The sequence below is a fragment of the Pithys albifrons genome, chromosome 4 (genome assembly GCF_047495875.1).
Source record: "Pithys albifrons albifrons isolate INPA30051 chromosome 4, PitAlb_v1, whole genome shotgun sequence".
Classification (NCBI taxonomy): domain Eukaryota; kingdom Metazoa; phylum Chordata; class Aves; order Passeriformes; family Thamnophilidae; genus Pithys; species Pithys albifrons.
The window spans coordinates 78,179,022-78,199,786 of NC_092461.1; the positions used below are offsets into that span (position 1 = coordinate 78,179,022).

Genomic DNA, 20,765 nt, shown 5'->3' on the forward strand with positions numbered 1-20,765 from the left:
GGCACTGTATATACATGCCAGGATCTGCGGTTTGAATAGTACTGGTCATTGAGACAGGTAACATCCAATGAGGTTGAGATAAAACATTAGCCATCACAAGAACAACTGTATAAAATTCCCTGAAAAATTATGCAGAAGTGAACAGTGGCTGCTAAGAGCAGATAAATGGCAAGAGAGAGGATATGTGCTTGCCTTACAGAGTGGCAGTGATCACCAACTGAGAATTTAGACTGAACTCGCTCTCACAAGAATCCAAAGTCTGTCTGTCTGTCCATCACAAGGGGTAGTTTTAAGCCCAGAGAGAACTGCTCTAGCCTATTCCTCCCAAGGACCTCAGAACCAGGCTAGACAATGTCTCTGTTTTAACAGCAATAACATACTATGAACTCAGAATTTTCTATGAAAGTACATTAAAAAAATTCATAGAGAATAAAAAGGACCTCATGAAGTTTTTATTCCCCTCCTTCTCCCCTCAATATGAAGGCTACTCTGCTTTTGTCCCCATCACACCTTCTCCCCTCCCCCATCTCAAATAAGCAGATGCAATCAAGGAGAAATTTATTTTGAACCAATTCTGCAAAACAGTTCAACAATGCCATACTTTATAAAAATACTTAGTTACATAATTAAACTTATTACTATTTATATAAAAAGTGTGAATGTGAATTTTAAACTCTGTTAGGGTAAGAACCACATCAAGGTCTTCAGGTGAAACAAATAAATTTTCATAAACATACAAACTCTTTTGGAGAAGTTTTATAATACACAACCATTTACAATGAACATGTTCTTTAAGTTAGTGTTTTATTCCTTTACTATACAAGTGTTATTACAATGAGCTGTTCCATTCAGTAATCAAAAATCCATACAATGCCAGTGTAATTTTTGGCATTTTTGTTATGACTTTATTAATACATAAACTCATACGATTGTGTTATTAATTTTAAAATATTTAGAAAAATTAAAACTCCATCATAGTTTGGGGTTTTTTGATTTGTGTGTGTGTGGTTTTTTTTTAATTTTTGTTTTTCTTACATAAAGCCCTTTTAAAATTTGATAACCACAGATGTATAGTTGATGAGCGATGATGAAGGAAAATGAAAAATGATGGCACTGTCATTACACAGATCTGTTTGGTAGTTGGATTCAGCATAGTGTAAACCCATGAAGAATGTTAAGTTTAGTACCAGAACTGTATTACCAGATTTTCTGAAATTCATTTGTTTGATAGCTTTAGAACGATAATATGAATTCCAACCTGGTAGCAAAGTAAGAGTTTAGTGTTTCAAAATTAAAGTACATAAGCTTGATCAGAAATTCAAGAACCTCATGCAAATTGTTGAGTAAAAGACATGATGTTATTGCTTGATATGTCAGTAGCCAAAGAAAGTAAATCTAGATGTACTGTCAGCTGGGCTGATTGCCAGCAAATTTCAATATTAGGACAATATTACATATATTTTATCCCTTTAGTTTTTAAACTTTCACATTTTCTTTTGTTTATTTTTAGTTAAATAATTCTGTAGGAAGGGCAGAATTGGGAAGAGCAACTGCATGTAAGTGTGTCTTAATAGTCAAGAAAAGCAAAAGTGCAATCAAATCCCTGAACCAGTGACAGATAGTATTTGTGGCACCCACCCTCGCAAACCCAAAAAAGCCATGTACAACAGTACCAAACCTGACTCTCAAAAAGGACTAAAAAGTGGCCAATCACCAGCTTCAGTCCTGCTTTCCTGGTGAACTTTGTTCAGGTAGTCTTCCCATACAAAAGCTCACTGTTGGATTGGAGCTTAAAAGATTAAAGGCTTTCCCCCCCGATTGTATTACATAGCTTCAAGTTCAAATATCATACTTCATCAAAACACAATTTTATAAAATATTACCTCATTTTCTAGTTACCTTCATGATTCTTAATTAGCTATGCAGAAAGAAAAAAGAAAAATCTCTCATGCTACTTTCCAGTTATATTAATACAAGTATTAACAGTGCATTATGCTCTCTAATTTCACTATTGAGGCCTGTCATTTAGATCAAGTTTCTCATTCATTGTTCCAATTTCTCTTTTAACCTGCCTACCCTAATTAAGTCCATGCAAGAGGAAGCTTAAAGATCAAGACTATATATCAAACACAATTGTACCATCTTTTTTTTTGAGGGGGTGGGGGGCACACACATGTATTTTTAAACACAGGGATTTTTACAGAACTGGAATAGAATTGCTTGGTCCCACAAAGTTCTTCTGCTTTCAAAATGCCTTACCCCAAGAACAGTAATTTCAGACAATTCCTTCTTATATAGAATGATTAGCAAAGGTTGGGGAAAAAAAAGGATTTGAAACACTGGTTTTTCTGCTATTGTTTACATCAACACTCATTTTTCTGCCCCATGTTCTCAGTAAGCTTCCTTTGGACCCTGAAAATAGTTGGGAAAGATGAAAAAATAAAAACATGTCATTGGTAAGTTAGAGTATAACACTTTAAAAGTGGTTTTGTGCAACTGCATTATGAAATTCCAGTTTGCCATTAAGAGCATGCAAAGTAGCGAAGATTTTCTTTCCTGTGATTCCTTAGAGACTTCAGGAATTCTTTGCAAGTCTTTTACATTTGGCAGATTTGTGCATGTTATATAGACTGTTGGCTTATAAATTGTCTCCAGGCTGGTACTGTGGTTCTGTAGCAGTAAAGTAGTCCTCCAAGAAAGACTGTATATATTCAAATGTTGGTCTTTCATCAGGGTCCTTCTTCCAACACAGTTTCATTAACTCATGGAGAGACTCTGGGCAGCCTTGTGGACAAGGCATTCTATATCCACGTTCCACTTGCTCCAGAACTTCTCGATTCACCATCCCTAAAGGGAAAGCATTTTAACTCTGAGTGACACTATGCAAAAAACAGTTTCCCAAAGTTTTTCAAGTGTCTCTCCAGCTGCAATGCATGTGGATCTACCAGAACAGAACCTTTAATGAACACAGTTTATAATGAATGAATTTTTTACATTTTGCATTAAATACATTTTCTGAAAATTATTCCAGTACACTGGTAATTCCTCAATACCTGGTCATTCTTCAATATGTATGCTTTTATGCTTTTTCACTTTCCCACTGCCTTGGACCTGACCTTTCAAAAATGAGACTCAAGTGCAAATACCTACTGCCCACCTTAGGTTTCACTCAAGGACTACTTAATTTGAAATCAGGCCAAGAAAAAGGAATTATATATACCTAACAGAACAGCCTTACAAATTCCAGTCACAGTAAAACATCTGTTGAAATAAACCAGTTTCAAAAAATGGTTAACAGGTTCACTCTACTGATGCTCACTGTAGCCTGGGAAAATGTCGAAAGTAGAAATATCAGGAACAGGCAGATAGGAAAACATAAGGACACCCACTAATCTGCAACAAACTATCAGGCGCATTTACAAATGCTGTTACCTTAAAGCACTTTGAAAAAGATAAAATAGTTAATCTGCAAATAAAACAAAGTAACTGTTGTAGTTTGGGATTATTATTTAAATTCTCTCCCCTGCCATTTAACTGCCCAGGCCAGCGGTTAACAAAAGAAGCAGTTAACTGTTGATCGCTGGGGTGGGGGCAGGTTTGTCTCTTTTGGGTTTTTTTTTGGATATTCTCCCCAGTCTTGGCTCGGCGGAACGGGGGAGTGGGGGCTCGAAGGAGGCAGGCTGCCCTGCTGGTTACTGCTGGGGTTTTCCTGGCTGTCTTGCCGCTGCCTACCTCGGACTACTTTTCGTGCCGTGCTGCTGCTGCTCCCTGCCTTGGATTTGCTGCTGGTTGCTCGTACCTTTCTGCTTCTTGGACGGGGAACACAGGGGGAAGAGACTGAGTCCATCTGAAAGCTCACTGCTCGTCTGTCTCGCTGGAGAGGGACTGAAACTCACTCTGCAGCCAGCCGGGCTGTGACATAGACACTTGAGTATAACCTTTCCTCCCGGAGAAAAACCTGCTGGGTTTTGTTGTTGTTTTGTTTTTTTGGTTTTTTTTCCTCTCTTGTAGTGTTGGGGAAGTGGGTTGCACTAGTCTGTTTACATATATATATATATAGCAGTTATCCTTCTTGTATTAAAATTCCTTTTCTTAAATTTGATAAAGAGTGGTGTGATTATCGTGGAGGAGGCCCCTCCCCTGCTTGTGGGTAAAACATTTTGGTTTTTTCCCCTCAAACCGAGACAGTAACTTTGTGAACAAAGGAACCAGTGAGGTGTGACTAAGCTTTTGTCTCTGCTTGTCTACTGCAGACTCTGAATGGAGGCAAAAAGAACGAAAGGTAACTTCAGAAGCACACAATACAACAGAAAAGAAAAATCTATTTAATTTTTCCTGTTACCTGGATATGGCACTCTCCCCTTTGTTACCAGCTCTGTCAGTAAAATTCCAAATGACCACACATCTGACTTGATTGTAAATCGACCATACAATGCTGCTTCTGGAGCGGTCCATTTAATTGGAAATTTAGCTCCTACAAACATTGGAAAGACAGATACTCAATTTCCCCTTCCTAATGCATAATTTCCTTACACTGCAAAATAGTTCAAAAAGAACACTGCACTCAAACATTTTTACATTTTGCTTTATTGAGAAAATCTGGCGTGTTTTAGTATTTTAGTATTTCTCAAACTAGGGGAGCAACTCCTGCCTACAATTTCCGGAGGCACTGAAGACATCTGAGATTCTTAATTAAAAAGGTTTCAAAAAGTGAGCCTGATTTCTCTGGAATCTCAGCTCTCCTTCAGACTTTTTACCCACCTCCCAAAAAAAAATTAAAAACACTTTTTCAGACCATTAACAAACTGTCAGATAATTTTGAAGCCATAAAAAGTTTACTAGAATCGCACTTAGGCGAGGGGGTCAGCTAAACATAGCTGTGAAAGTCCACTCATATGTATAATCTTTACTCATGAAGACAGAATACACAGACATGTTCTGCTAAATGTAATAATAGTTCTAAGCAATCTGAAGTCAACAGGTGTTATTTATTCAGTAAATAAATTGGCCTTACCTTGTCTTGCAGTGTACTCATTGTCCTCTATTAACCTTGCTAAACCAAAGTCTGCTATTTTACACACAAGATTGTCTCCTACAAGAATGTTAGCTGCCCGAAGATCCCTGTGGATGTAGTTCATTCTTTCAATGTAAGCCATGCCATCAGCAATCTTAAAAAGAAAGTGTTATTGAAGGTTATTTTTCATGATGTTATACATTTCTCCCAAGCATTAAGCTGTATCCCTTTATTTTAGCTCTGTTCCCACTGTATCAGCATAGGAAGTATAGCTTACCAAGTGCTTGTGCCAGCACTGATTAGAGTGTGTCCAGCTATACAGTATCTGTTAAATGTGAACTAGACTGTTTCTGTCTTGACAAATTAGAAATCTATAATAGAAGGTGTAAGACAGAGCAGCATACAATAGCCAGAGTATTCAATTTTTAAGTTTAGCTGACATCTGATATCTCTTCTCTAAGCACAACATCCAGTTTTCTTAGTACCTGAGCAGCCATGTCAACCAGCTGTGGGAGTTTTAAGTATTTCCCTTCCCCTTCTTTAAGGAAGTCTAGCAAGCTGCCTGTAAAAGATGACACATTTTGGGAGAGGAGGAGAAAAAAAAAGAAAAAATAAAAACATTAGTTTGACCTGAAAACATGAATGAAATTTTTTTCCTAGACATTATGATTGACACATTCATCTCACAAAATCTGTATTTGAAAATCCATCATTTACCAGAATACACAACTCAATGACTGTAACCAAAGTTAGGTCTGCACAAATAACTAGTTAGTGTAAGTTTTATCCAAGTATTTTGGAATTCACTTCATTAATGCAGCTAACTGAACACTAATAAAACAGACTGCTGCTTGACGATTATACAGCAATACATTAGAATTTTTCCAATGCTGCTGGTATCGGGTACTCTTCCTTGCAGGACAAAACTATCTTCCATTCTTTACTATGTATTACTTTTTCACATTCATACCCAGAACATTATAACATGAGCAGTATCTGAAATCAGTTCCAAGGACCTGTGTGTCTTTTAAAACAGCAATTTTTACTTGCGCAGTAAAGCCGTCTCTGACATAACAGCTTTCCTCACAGGTGGTATTAGGCTGTAAGATATAGGAACAAGACTTCTTTCCTAAGAAACTGGTAAAGAATGATAACTAATCAGTTTCATCACAATTAAAATAACAACAAAATTACAAGTGTGGTCATCATGGGGAAAGAAACCACCTGATGGCGTATCCTGCAGTGGATTCATTGCATTAACTGTCCTCCAAAAGGACTTTAGCAACTTGCTATGTTTTTGTATTGAAAGTGAAAATGTGGCAGGCCAGACCCACACTGTTGCTGCTGTTTGCTGTGTGTATTTGTACAGACATTTTCTGATCTTGGTTAATGAGCTCAAAAGACCAAACTGGAGCAAAGATTTCACACTGATCCCTAGCAACCTGTCCATACTGGGAAAAAAATTAGGTACTATGAAGTTCTTACACACCTCTTTCTCTAAGAGGAGAAATATAACTAAATTGTTTTACTAGCTTTTAACAATGAAACACAAAAGAAGTTTTATGTTTTTTTTGTAAAATGTGAGAAGTTTGTCAAATGAAAACAGTGAACATAAGCTTCCAATAGCATTTTCAATCCATAATTTAGACAAACTTGCAAGAGTTTTTTCAATTCTTTACTTTTGCTTTTGCAAGGTAACCAGTTCTGGTATAAAACTTTGCTTTTCCTTAGACAGACAAATACTTGTTTTTCTGATTGCCTTGCTGAAACCTGATTTCTGAACAATGAAAACAGATTTGCATGGCAGCTTTAGATCTGAAAGAAAAACTTTCTAGTGTTATTTAGCAACAACAACAATGCAGAAGGAACTTTTTAGATTTTCTATTCCTTGCTACCTTTTAAAACTTATGCAACCCTTTAAAAATCCCATCCAAACAGGAAAAAAACTAAAAACCATATATTTGTGGCTCGGTACTCAACACAACTAGTCACTCCCTTGAACTTTAACATTGCTTCTGTATCTTATGAGGACAGCAAATTTCTCTATCAGTTGAACAGAAGTCTGCATTTTATAAAAAAAGGAGTGACTGACTTGAAAATCTGCTGCTTCTTAACACTAATATGCTCATTATGTTTATGTCTACATTCAATTTAAATCACTAAATCTCTGTTTCAGCAGCAGGGGTAGGGAGAATGATATGGAGCAAAGGAAAAAGGATGAAAGGCTGACAAAAAGAATCTAAAGGAGGGAGTCTGGGAAAAAAAACCCTCTCAACCTTTTTAAAATTTGCTATTACACTGCTGAAAAAGAAACACAAAAAAAATCCCCCAAGTCCAATGTGTTCTGTTGTGAGCATGATCTCTCTACAGGAATAAGGATATGATGATAAAATCATATTCCCGTCTATACCATCCAATTTAAATATGATGGGCAGTATACACTAAACATGAGGAGAAAAAACCCCACCCAATCTTGTACTTGGAAGATTACCAAGGGGGACACAAATGTGAGGAAAAAAACTCATGCCTCCACCCATAATCTAAATTAGAACTGCTTCAAGTAGGTCAAACATTGCTCATTTTAATTTAATCAAAAGTTAACACTTATACTCCAGTCATCTTAAACCTAACATTAATTAAACATTTAATTTACTGCTGAGGTCTTAAATAACCTTGTAAACGTAGTATTTTTAACTATTCTGTCACACCTTTTGTCATGAATTCAGTGACGATGTAGATCGGTTCCTCAGAAACAACTGCGTACAGTGGAACAAGTTTGTCGTGTCGTAATTTCTTCATGATCTGAGCCTCCTGCAGGAAAGCTTCTGGCATCATTGTACCAGGTTTTAGTGTCTTGATGGCTACTTTTGTCGTTCCATTCCATGTTCCTAGAGAAATAAATCAGGTTTTATTCTCACCTATAATACTGGACAGATCTTCTGCCAAAATCTTTTTTTTGCATCTGTTTTCTTAGACAACAGAATAATTATAAACTAGAACTACATTAAATATTAATTTTACCGCTACATGCCTGATCATAACTGGTATTTTTCCCTTCACTTCTTTATGATATTATTTTTTCAGAACCTAATACTGATTTACTTACAATACTATTAAAATATTCACAGGAACAACTGAAAGGTGTAACATTATGCTCTTACCCATCCATACTTCACCAAAACATCCTTGGCCCAACTTCACTTCCAGCCTCAAAGATTCTCTAGGAATTTCCCAGGCATCTTTTGCCAGTCCCTGTGTTTGTGGTTTCACAGTGGGACACACAGTTGTTAGCTTATGACATAGCCCATCGGCATGTTCTGGAAAACAGAAAAAACAAGCTCCATAGTTAAGCAGGGGTAAGACTGTAATGAAAGTAACATCTTCATGTTGATAAAAAGAACTACTGTGTGTTGAAACCAAAAAGATATTTTGTAGTTTTGGTTTTAAATAGTAAGCTATCTATGTCATCCTTTTCTCCCACAATAGCCACAAGGAAGCATCAGGACACTGGAACTTGGGCTTACCCCTGTAGTGTTTCACCAACTTCTGTAGAGATTCAAATTGTGCTCTGGTTGTGATATAGTATCCACCATTGTCAAGTTTTCTGATTTTGTAGTGTTTCACATTATCACCTCTGACCTCATCCCAGTCACGTATGGAAAGGGAGTAAGCACCTAGGAAACAAGTCACACTTGGTTTTCACCAGAATTTAACAACATATTTAATGCATCTTCACAACTGTCATTATACACATATATGTGTGCACATACATATGTATCATGTGCTAGGCATAAAAATGTTCATTATGTCCACCTTGGAAGTGGGGAGAGGGGAGAGTGGGAGGGAGAAATGAAACACAGATGTGTACATACCTTTAGTCGTTTCACTCTCTCTTACTAAGAAAATACCACGCTGGTTCCCAGGATTTAAAAGTAGCCTTTCTGCATCCTTTCTGCCCATCTTACCAAAATACCATCTAGAAAATTTTAAAGCAAACTTGTAAGTAAAAGCTTCCTATGTTTTGGTAATCATATAAACAAAAGACTTGGAAATCAAAAGCATTGACTGGACTACTAATATCCTAAAGCAGACACAGATCAACAAAAGCAATGACATCCACATAATAACAAGATTAAGATGACTTATTTCTATATGACTCTCATTTCTGTTATTTGAAAATACATGTAAAGAAGTCTGTATCTGTAAATACCACAGTTTTCTGCTGGTTTAATAATGGACATCAACTGTACTTAACATTTAAAGCAACACCTTCCTCTGGCTAAGTTTATAGGTCAAGCTGAATCAGACGATACTCTTTGGTAGAATGCTCAAAACACTGCTGCAGCTGAAACCACCTTCTTTAAGAAGTTTTGGCATTATGTTAGAAAACACTATTTAATGCAAAGTGGGTGTGCATAAATATCACTGGCACACAAGTTGATTCCGGTTGGAAGGGGCTCTTTGGAGGTCACTTGTACAGCCTCCTCCTGCAAGCAGGGTCCGCAGTGAGAGCAGACCTGCTTGCTCAGAATGTTGTCTGCTTTCAGGCTTGAAAACCTCAAAGGATGGACCACCAGCCTGGGCAATCTGTACCTCCTCCTGGCTGTCCTCAGGAAAAAAAGGTTTGTTATACCCAGTTGGAAATGCTCCTGTTACAATTTCTATTGCCTCCTGTCCTTCTCTACCTCTGTAGATGATTCTACTATCATTTAGAAACATCCCTATGGTAGGTATAATTTACTTCTCTATGAGTAGCACTCCATTTTGTTGAATCATTCTGATACCAAAAAATATGTCGATGTTTAAAAACATCTGCATTTTTCTTGCCTTAAGCTCATCCACAAAACAAACTGCTTCTACTATGCTCCCACAGTGTGTTCATCCTGATGAACAGCCTGCACACAGCACTGTCCTGAGCCAATAATAATTTTGAAGTCCATCTGCATACAAATCCTCAGATTCTGGAAAAATTATTATTTCTAACTACGTTTTATTTTGAATATGTGCCTTAGAAATCACAGCAAAATTTTGCTAAGTGTAAATTTAAAACATTTTTATTTGTCACCTTCTTAGCATCAAGCAAATCTGGCTTGATAAGTGATGGGAAATGGTATTGGAAACTGCTGCAAAACAATGGCTTTGTGGTTGAAATATTTTCTGGGGTAAAAATGTAGATAAGGAGAGATCACTTTGTTGGCTTGTGAACAGAATGGCTTGGGAATCTGAAACGTACTCTTACATTTTGTTGTATTTGCAGTTTGACTATTTAAGTAGATGTGCAAAGCTAGAAATGGATATGAGGGTGTACATGCTTGTGAAAATTTGGATGTAACCTATAATCTTACTGAGCCCTAGTTAATTACCTCACGTAAAAATGCCACTTCCCCAGACTACTACGACAATTTACAAACCATATTTTAAAGCGCTATTTTATTTCATTGCCCAGAAAATAATAGTAGGGTTTAATTCTTCTTTTTATAACCATTAAACATTTACATTACGGCACCATTCAAAAGACAGACAAATAATATGGATCCTGTCACAAGCAGTTTCTGATATAAATGGAATATATATCCTTCAGGCTTAGAAAAGGCTGCTTAAAGAAAATCCTAGCACCTGGGGGCTCTGCATTGCTTTTGCACTCGTAATTCCAACTGCAGTCACAACACAAAACCTGTAAGTGCTATCAAAGCACAGGGCTAACCTACTCTAAACCAAATGAACTGTATTCCAAATGCTGTGGTAATATTTAATAAAATTAACACTGGTTCTTTAAAATAGTTTTAAAAAGCTTGCTTCCTTATTCATAAGCCTCCAGTCATCACAAACCTAAGACAAATCCCACCACTCTGTTCTGCCAATCTCTCGGAGCCATGGCTGCTTTGCAAAGGGCTATCATTTCCATTTACCACCACCACAGCTGTAAAGATAATATGCTTTTATTGCAGTTTAGAAAAAAACCCAACAAAACACCTCAACTTTTTTTTCCCCCAAAATTAAGAAAAAGATAGTAATTTTAAAACCAACTGAAACTGAAGGGTGTAAAATAACTGCATCTTTGATGCAATTACTTTGGTATAGCAAAGAGCCAAGTGCCAGCAGCAGCAACATGCTAAAGTCTCAGCTTGAGAATCAGAAAGCATCTTGAAAATCAGGCACTTTTCCCAGAAGCACAGTAGCAAACAGAGAAGTGCACAGATCAAGTATCAGGGAACTGCTTATTGGCAGTACCATGCCTGTATACCGAAGCAAGAACTGTGGAATTTATATTCCTAGTACAACAAATACAACCCCTTGGAACAAGCATAACCTGAAACTGTACTCCAACTCACAGTTCTCACATTATGTGATTCTATAAGCTCTCTGGGATTTTTGTTTGCAAATAAATGTAGAAAGCACTGGCACACAAAACAATATTATTTTCCAAATTCATAGCAGTCCTTAGTGTATCAAATAAATTTGTCACCAAAATGTTATTACAGATTAATAGATTAGCAATAACTGTGCAGGCAATTTTTTTTTTCAGAACGTAAGAGTAGGTGACCAAGGATATCGCTGATGTTGAATCAGGGTTTGGCAAGCAAAAATAAGGATAAAAACCTAGAGTTTGATGGCATGTGAACTCTTCAACTAAAAGCCATCCGTTTTTGCTTTATGTGATACACAGCGAATGTAACTCCAATGTTTATCATTATTGCATTCTCCCTTTGCTTTCCCTTTAGCCCTATGCAAACAGGCATAAAACATCTGCATAAGCATCCATCTCACGCTTACTATTAAATATACCTTTGGCATTATCCAAGTAGCATTGCTATTCTTTAATTAGTAGTGTTCTCCTACTTTACCCTAAAATATTGCAAATACCTAATCAAATATATAGTATCACCAAAGGGTACAAAGTGCAGAAAAGATAGTAAGAACAGATAGACAGGATACAATGTCTTACTCTTCTGCTTGAATGGAGTCTGCAGGAGCTACATAATTGCTTGGGATGTAGCCTGTTTTTCCCGTAGCAATGGATCGTGCTTCCCACCAGTCTCCTTCCCTGCAACGAAACATCAGTTACCACTCCCACACATAACCAATACACAGTTCCCTAGCACCTGTATGAAAGCCAGGCAAATTTTGGTCACCTGTTATTTTATTTGTGAAGGCATTTAAAACATTTTGTGCTGCACTTTAATACATCATCTTGTGTTCCCTGCAACATGAGTGCCTCTTAGTAAAATTTCGTATTTTAAAGATTTGGGCCTTTTTTTTGTTAGGGTTTTTGGTTTTTGTTGTGTTGCTTTTGTTGTAGTTGTTGTTTTGGTTTTTGAAATGTAAAACCAAAATGATTCATGGCAGAGATGTGTAAATAAACTTTCCAGTTCTTTAGTCTTCACCTGCCTCTCCAGATCATTCTTCCTGTATGCTGACAGTTAGCAATAAAGGAAGCAGGAAGCCAGCTAATGAAATTAAAGAAAACTGGACAAATGAAAACTGCTCCATGTATGAATTAAAACTATTACCACCACAAAAAAACTGTGTGTAAGGAAATCTCCAAAGCCAGCAACTTCCTTTTCTCTTCATTAGACTTCTAGAAATCAGACTGTAATGCAGTAATGCTGCTGCAACTGAACTAGAACATCAAATTACCCATAAACTATTTGCACATGGATTCACTATGAAGGCCAGTTAGACACAATTCCATGCATTGAGATGTCTCTGGTACAGGCAGTGCACTTGCTTCTGGAATTTGCAGTGTGGTGCTGCCAACTGTGCCCACCTCCCATGAGATCTGGAATCCTGCCAGAGAGTATCTGCAAGGTGCAGAGTCTGGGATGGAATAGCGCATGTCTCCACCTTCTCTTGTCCCAGAGCAGGTGGCTGTACCTTACCGGGGCAGGGAGTGGGATGGAGTCACCCAACCACCTGAGGACAAACTTGGAGCTGCCCCAGTCGCTACAGTTTTAATCTGTACCCAAACCTTGATCTCAGTGCAAAAGGCCATGGTCTTTGCAGTATAAACATTTTAACGCCATGCTTGTTGAATATTGGATGCATTCAAGAAAATAATAAAATCAATCTACTCTTCACTGAAATATGATACATAGATTTCAAGAAGAGCTGAAGATCTAATTATTCCCAACAACCAAGTGAAGTCTGTGAATGAGAACACTTACGTGTTATTTATTATCTGGAACCGTTCACCTTTCTTAAATGAAAGGTCATCTGTAGTTCTAGCTTCATAATCATATAAGGCCACAAATACAGTAACACCACCTAAGGAAAAAGAAAAAAAATCCTGTATGATATAGCAGAAATGTTGCAACACTTGATTTAAGGGCTTGTCTGTGAAACCACTCATCGGTTTTGATTTGGAAGCAACTTTGTGTTTTAACTCATTTTGGAAGCCATATATATAATCCTCTAATTTCTTAAGACAGATCAATGCCTATAAACAGACATCCTAAAAATAGACTTCCACAAAAAAGGCCACAAGATACATTGCTCAAACTACATTAATAATTGCAGCATTTATATACAGAAACCTACATGGCAAATCAGAAGTAAAAAGATCCCCTAGCTTGTTTCTTGTTAAGAAATGCAATTTCCACAACCCCACAGTGGTGAACCGTCAGCCACTCATTTTTACAGTAGTTTCCTAAGGAACTTAGCTATAACTAGCTGATGTGTTTCCAACTTTCTGAGGTTACACATCAAAATCTACTCAAGGTACTGAACCAAAAATAAAAGTATTCTTGTTTGGTACAAACATATTTCTCTGCCTTAGGACTAATGACTTTTAATTTCATCAAGTCCTTGCCACTGAGATACACTTGCTGAGGATGATCTGTCAGTGCATTACTCTAGAGAACAAGGACCAAGATAGGTCACAGGAGGAACAGTTCACTCCACCAACCATAAGGAATTTGCTTCTCTGTCCCAGTTCTGGTATAGGGCATGTTGTTGAAAATGTCCCAGAAACAGGATAAATGTGGGAGAGATGGACGGTAGGAAGATTCCTACACTTACTGGTAGGAAACCTTTTTCTACACTTCAAAGAACTAATCTGTAAAACTGCTAAAAGAAGAAGAGGGAAAGGAAAATAGCCTATTTGAGATGTACAAGCTACTAGCAAAAATAAAGAACTAAGTACCATAACTAGGAGGAAGTTAAAATAGAAAATGGCAAATGGACAATTCAGAAAGACTTTTTAAGCTCTAGAAATACTATTTTACAGTCTAACAGATATTTAAGAAGCTTAATGACAGTCCAAGCAATAACTTATTTTTAGATGTATAATATTACATCTCTAATATGCACATGTATGTACCAGGCCATACATGGAAGTCCACCTACAGAAACATGTTGCATCTAATTTCTGATCTTACAATTAAAATGATAGTGATCAGAAAGAAGGAATATGTAATGCAATGGAGATTGTTTATATCTAATGTTTTCTTTTGCATTGCAGACTTTCTGATGCAAGAGCTCCTAAGCACTTAAATATTTTCATTTGATTTGGAGTCTTCCTGTGATTACAGTCTCTCAGTAGGCCTCAGCTAGAAATTAATTTAATAGTTCCTCTAGGAAAAACAGAACAAAATCCCCACAGGAAGCTAGAGTAATTGAGGGTGGGTTTTTTTGAAGTGTGATTTATGAATTCAAGATGAATTAAAATATTCCCTAGAGGTTAACAGCTTCTAATTTAAGTTAAAAATCAACACAGTCCTACCAATTTTTCCCTGTATTACTACATTACTACAATTTTTGATGATGCAAACCTCTACCTGGAGCAATAAAATTGTGGGGATACATACCATATTCACACAAACTGAAAGCAAATGGTATGGAAATGAACCATCCCCAGGGACTTCTTCAGCAGATGAAAAAAAATCAATACCCTCAAGTCACAGTATCACAGAAGTTTTTAACTGCATATAAAGAAATTGGGAGACTCCATGAACCTTGAAACACTTCAGTAACCTTAAAATCTGTTTTTATTCTCACTCACAAGTGTTATTTATTTCATAGCAAAGAATAAAACACTATTTAAGGAGAGCAGCAGCAGCACAGAATGTTTTAAAAAAGATACTGTCAAATGACTTTAAGTCTCTTGCAGCTGTTTTCTTTGTGAATGACTGAAGTGATCCAGTTTAGTTATTCAAGCTATCTGTGACCATAAGACTTTCCTTAAAGATTTTCCTTTCTTTGGGTCACTATTCCCATCCTTTAATCTATAACTGGTTTTGGAGAGAAGACTTTACCTTCTTGTTCAGCATGAGGATTAAAGAGCACTAGTATCACTCAGCTTCATGGAAGGCAAGAACAGCAGTCCATTTTTGTGGTCTGATTTTCAGTAATATTCTATGAATTCAAAGCATCTGATGCCTGAGAATGTGTAATACAGGAGCAGTGTGGCTAACTCAGATTTCTTCTCCTTTTCTGGTCTAGAGTAAATAAAACATGGCTCAACTCTTTTCAGCTTCACTACAGTCCATGATGACAATCATATCACCCTCTTGTCACACATCACTGATCAACTGGCTAAGTACTACTGACACATCCTGTTTGACATGCCCATCTATTCTCATCTCTTGCGAAGCAAAGGGCAACAGAATGTGATCCAGTGTTTTATTTGTCACAAATACAAAAAGCCTACAGCCAGATAAAGGTTGTCATCCCCTTCAACTAACAAAAATGCCCAGTTCTGCTGTTTGGTACATTCAGTACTGAAATGTACCAAATGATTGTAAGTGAGCTTTTATTTATTTAAAAAAGTGTGTTTGTTTGTGGATAGGCTGGTTCTGCAGAACAAGGAGGAATAATTTCATACGCAGTATCATTTTACCTAATTGCAAAACAATGGGAGAGGTCACACAAATCAGCCGGCCTGCTGATAGCTGATTTCACATTGATGAGATATTAAGACTCTCTTTTAATGGGAAATCTCTTTTGTTGAGCCTGGTTCAAGATATAACATGCTTAACTACCACCAGCAATAGGACAAGCAAGGGAACATCCCTTCTGGTCTGTGCAGCAAAGGACTTGTGGTACCTGGTGGGGAGCTCCATCCCTGCTGTCTGGTGTGCCAGGAGTGCCTACATGCACTGCTGGAGATTCCCACATGAACCAAGAACCAGATCTAGTAAGACGGAATATACTGAAGTTCTCGGGGGAGATGAAATACAATCAACTTTCCTCAGTGGAGGTAATACATATGAAGAAATGCTGCTCTTATTTAATTTCTGCATATGTTCATCCAAAACGGGGATTCAGAGCTGACTCATAAATTTTGAGACAGGCTAGCTGCTCATTTTAATTATTTGGTTTTTAATGAATTCCCAAGAAAAGGAGTATGACATCACTGTCACTTGACAATTCATATTTGGTTTCTGAATTGCTTAATGTCAAGGACAGAGTGGGTTTTCATGGATCTCAAATTTCTTGTGTTCAAAAGGCTTCAAATGCTACTGTAACGAAGCAAGCATTTAAGAACTGTAATTGTGCCAACATTAGAGGTTTGTGGGGAAACTAGAAATTGACTAATAAGGAATTATTTACTCTGATTTGTGAAGTGTCTGTTCAAAGCTTCTAGAATAAATTAGTCTTTCTTTTCTTGTCTCTTTGAAAAAAAAAAGAATAAATTACAGCTTCCTCTCAAAAATGTGAAAATAGCCCACAATATCATTATTTTTGTAACGCAGTTTTAAGATTCAGATATAAAGGTGGGTTTTTAACATCAGATGCACATGTCTTTAAAATGCTCTATCTTCTGTATCCCAGCCAAGAAGGTCTCTGCACCTTGCAAATCCTATTTTTGTGTTTTCAATTTTGGTTTTAATATGACCACCAACAATGAGATTTCTGATATTTTGTTTCACATATATTGTTAATATAGTACACAGAATATACTGCAATCCTGTTTAGCTTTATAAATAAACAGATTCATTGTTGTATTAATATAACTTACAGCCAATCAAGCCTGAAACCCAGTTTAATATATCAATTTCCTGAATCTGAAGTGTTTTTCACTTTGTACCTCTCTAGAAATTTAAAGCCATTATCCCATATGCATCTCTTCAACAGCTTAGAACTTTTAACACAATTTCATCAATTCCGATTCTTGTTTTTAACAAGTCTTAAATTTCTCTGTGTTACCATCCTAATTGCTCCCACAAAAACAAAAGCCTAAACACCCAAGCCTCAAGCCCCAGTCACCCAGACTGAATTATTATCTAGCATTAAAGATACTGAAAATCAGAAATCTGTAAAAGGCAATTAATTTTAACTTTGTAATTTATTTCTGTGTGCCAAGCTGCCATGGTATTTTTTTGACTATGACTGTCAAGCTGCTATAATAATAAATAATAGCAGCATTATTTTATGTAACACTCACCTGTTAAAGTACTGGGATATGGACTTGGCACAGCTGAAAATGAAGATGATGCTCCTCCAAAGGGTGTCATTCCTGAAGGCCCTCCAAAAGGAGTCATGGAATGACTATTGAAATTAACTGCTGATCCCTTTATTGACGGTGACTGTGTTGCTTGGCTGGAGTCTGATCCATAATGACTGACATGGGAAATAACAGGTTCTGGAGCATTTTCAGTCCTGTATTTCATGGCTGGACCTTTACCTTCTTTGCTTTTAATGCACCCCATGGTTGCTTCTGTGAGAATAAGAGGGGAAAAAAAACAGTTCATTTTGCATCTTTTGATAGCTAAGACAGAAGATTCCCAAAAAGTTACAAAGCTAATTTATTCCAGTTAAACCACATGCAGAGTATAAACTCTGATGACAAGTGTTCTGGGATAACATCTAAGCCATTACCAGTCTAGAGAAGCCCTGATTATTTTCCCTTATAACATCATATATTAACAGCACATTTGAATTATTCTTCATCCCAGTTTCTTAGTGGACTGTAAATGGTAACAAATTAAAAAAAGGGGGAAAAACAAAAAAGAGGGAATCAAGCAACAGAGGGAATCAAGTAACAGATAAGAAAAAGACACTGAAGACTTCTATAGCTGGGTGGAGAGGGAAACAAATCCAGAGTCAGTTATTGCAAATTCAAAGCAATTATATGTGAGTGGGGCTTCCCTGCTTGCTTTTTTAAGCACATGTGCAGTGAAGCCCTGACTGACTGGTGGCATTACAACTAACATCTTTAAAGATAGAACTTTTGATCCATTGTTAGCCCCCCAAATACATCTCACAAACAAACTGGGGATATCCATAGCCACAGGACAGGGTTAAGCTCTAGAGCTTAACTAGAAGTATAAAACAAATTAGAAGAGTAATTACAACATCTGTAGAGGTTTAGAAATGGAACTGTTCCCAGACAATTTATAGCCCTGTTGGCCCAGGATTGCCACCAGCTCCCATTACAGGCAGACTGTGCCAGAGCTGTTTACTCTGGGGTCACCTGTTACCTGCTGATGAAGGGAATCAGAAAGGAGACCTGTCAGCCCCAATTAACATGACTGAGCCTTAAGAAGTCACCACCTGTCTTTTATCAGGTGCTGACAACTGGTAGCAGGCATTTTCTGGCTTACCCCAGCTGGGAAACAAATCAGAAAGAAAATAGGAGTGTCTATTTGATGCAGCACTAGTGTGGCATTAAAATTCCTGTATTCTTTGCAGGGGGGGAGGTAAAAATCTCCTTTAACCTAAAAAGTAGAAACCTCTACAAAAAGAGGAAATCAACTGCTCCACATTCTCTAATGAATGAATTAAAAAAAAGAAACAGCAGGAGTCCAAAAGCATGAAAACCACATATTTGGCTAACAACAGTAACAATTTCATGGACTCTAACTAACAATTAGGGAAACACATTGATTCTCATTGTGTGTCTAATTATTCTTTTCCTTTTCAATTTCTCCTACCTTATTAACTGTGAGGCACAGAAATACGGAACAAAGTAAATCTTACTAAAAACTACTGTCTTAATATAGTCACACTGAGAGAAACTAATACCCTCAGTATAACTACCCATTATAATACTAAAGATACTGTAATTTCCCCAAGAACCATGATCAGAGTTCCTGGAAAGAACAAGGTCCATAGCCAGGGAAACACCATATGAAGTGTACTGCTCAAAAAGATTAAGTATATTCACTCTGTCATTTCAGCCCCTAATGCTGCGACGTAATATAATTACTGATGCAGAAACAAGCAGCAACAAAGTCAAATAACTGCACTTTTACAAATCATGTTTGAGAGTTTTCCACAGAATAATGAATCATCACAAAAGCACACCTTTACAATTTTTTCTTACCTATACCATTATTGACAACTTATTACCTGTGACCAAACATTAACAGTCCACTGCTCAAATACATGTATAAGAATGCAATGTGTCTAAATACCGCACAAAAAATAAGTCACCATCTACAATAGCAAAGCCAGTTATTAATTTACAATAGAAGTCAAACACCCAGAATCACATCCATTTAACTTCTCTACCACTGCAGACACTGTAATCCAAACTACTTTCTTTCGGCCATATGGCTGCCTTTTGTGAATTATTGTTGTCTTCTGAGGCCTATTTCTTTGATTATTTAAAAAAAATTGCAGTCAAATGTTTTCTGCTAGCATTGAATAAAAATCCACTCACCTTTGCAAAAATGTCTTTGCTAACAGCACTGATTCCTTGCTTTCAGCTGGAAGTTAAGCGCACAATTCAAAAGTCCAGCAACTACTTATGTTAATCAGGTAGATTAAAAGGGAAGAATACAGACATTTGTACGATTAAGTGTCCACCACAAATATTTTTCCTTCCTTAATTCTGGCATTTGGGTCTCTTGTAACAGGCCGATAAGACCTCAAGATTTTTTAAAAAGTAATAAAAAAAGATAGTAAACAATTTACCAAGTCTGGTAAAACTGCTGAATGTTGCCCAAAGCATTGCTGATTTGAGCAAATGGCTGGTGACAAGACTAGGCTTTACTTCAGTTGTAGCTACTATCACCCATATGTGCTCACTTAGTTAGGCTGTGGTTAGCAGCAAGAAGTGCTATTGGTACACTTGAGTGTCACAGAGAAAAGCTCCTAGTGAAGACCTGAATTCATTCCAGAAAAAGAGTCAGCCTCTCCCTTGCTTCTCCCCTCCCCAGCCACTTCACTGTTAAGGTAATCTTCTTTAGGGGGTTAAAGAGATTAACAACAGAGATTCACAACAGAGATTCAATCAGCACTACAAAGAGAGAGACTTGCAGAAATAAGCAGACAAAAATGTAAATGTTCTACTTGAAACACTGCATATCCGCAAAACAAAATTAAGCAAACAAACTCCTTAGCTTTTGAAAGTGATAAATACAGACATGAACTGCTGTAAAATACCGTTCATGCATTTGTGAGGAGGAATTAGATGCATGAGGGGAAGGAAGATGACATAAACCAACAGCCAGTAGTAAAGAAAAATTAATTACCCACCCTATGGGAAAAAAAACAAGGACTTAATACTGTCTACTCTTGCAATAAATTACAGGATAAAGAAAAAAAATCCCTAAGCAGCTGGTGTGCAAAGTTGGATTTGATTATTCTGGTACTTCACTGGTTATCAACAATGTATATAACTGAAATAACTTCACTACTATATTTATTTCTGTCATAAAATTCATGGCTCTCTTTCTGAAGCAATGAACTCCGTTTAGAAATAGATTCAGATGAGAAGTTCCTGCTTACTCTGTAGTAGTCCATCTATTCAAAGAAATCATGGCCCAAGGTATGCTATTCATAAGCCACCAATTTCCCATTAGTT

The 20,765-nt window shown here is 37.0% G+C and overlaps 1 protein-coding gene across 4 annotated transcripts in view; it reads right to left on the reverse strand.

Annotated features, from left to right (window-relative positions):
* Positions 1–541: 541 nt before the first annotated feature.
* YES1 (YES proto-oncogene 1, Src family tyrosine kinase) overlaps positions 542–20,765 on the reverse strand; it is a 50,716-nt gene continuing 30,492 nt past the window's right edge. For all 4 annotated transcript variants that reach the window (XM_071554718.1, XM_071554719.1, XM_071554720.1 and 1 more), the window contains 11 exons: positions 17,400–17,672; positions 13,180–13,279; positions 11,961–12,059; positions 8,887–8,990; positions 8,539–8,688; positions 8,176–8,331; positions 7,723–7,902; positions 5,500–5,576; positions 5,015–5,168; positions 4,343–4,474; positions 542–2,847 (listed from right to left, as the gene is read on the reverse strand). In XM_071554718.1, coding sequence (XP_071410819.1) covers positions 2,639–2,847; positions 4,343–4,474; positions 5,015–5,168; positions 5,500–5,576; positions 7,723–7,902; positions 8,176–8,331; positions 8,539–8,688; positions 8,887–8,990; positions 11,961–12,059; positions 13,180–13,279; positions 17,400–17,664 — 1,626 coding nt within the window. In that variant the 5' untranslated portion in view covers positions 17,665–17,672 and the 3' untranslated portion in view covers positions 542–2,638. The remainder of the gene's footprint in view (positions 2,848–4,342; positions 4,475–5,014; positions 5,169–5,499; positions 5,577–7,722; positions 7,903–8,175; positions 8,332–8,538; positions 8,689–8,886; positions 8,991–11,960; positions 12,060–13,179; positions 13,280–17,399; positions 17,673–20,765) is intronic.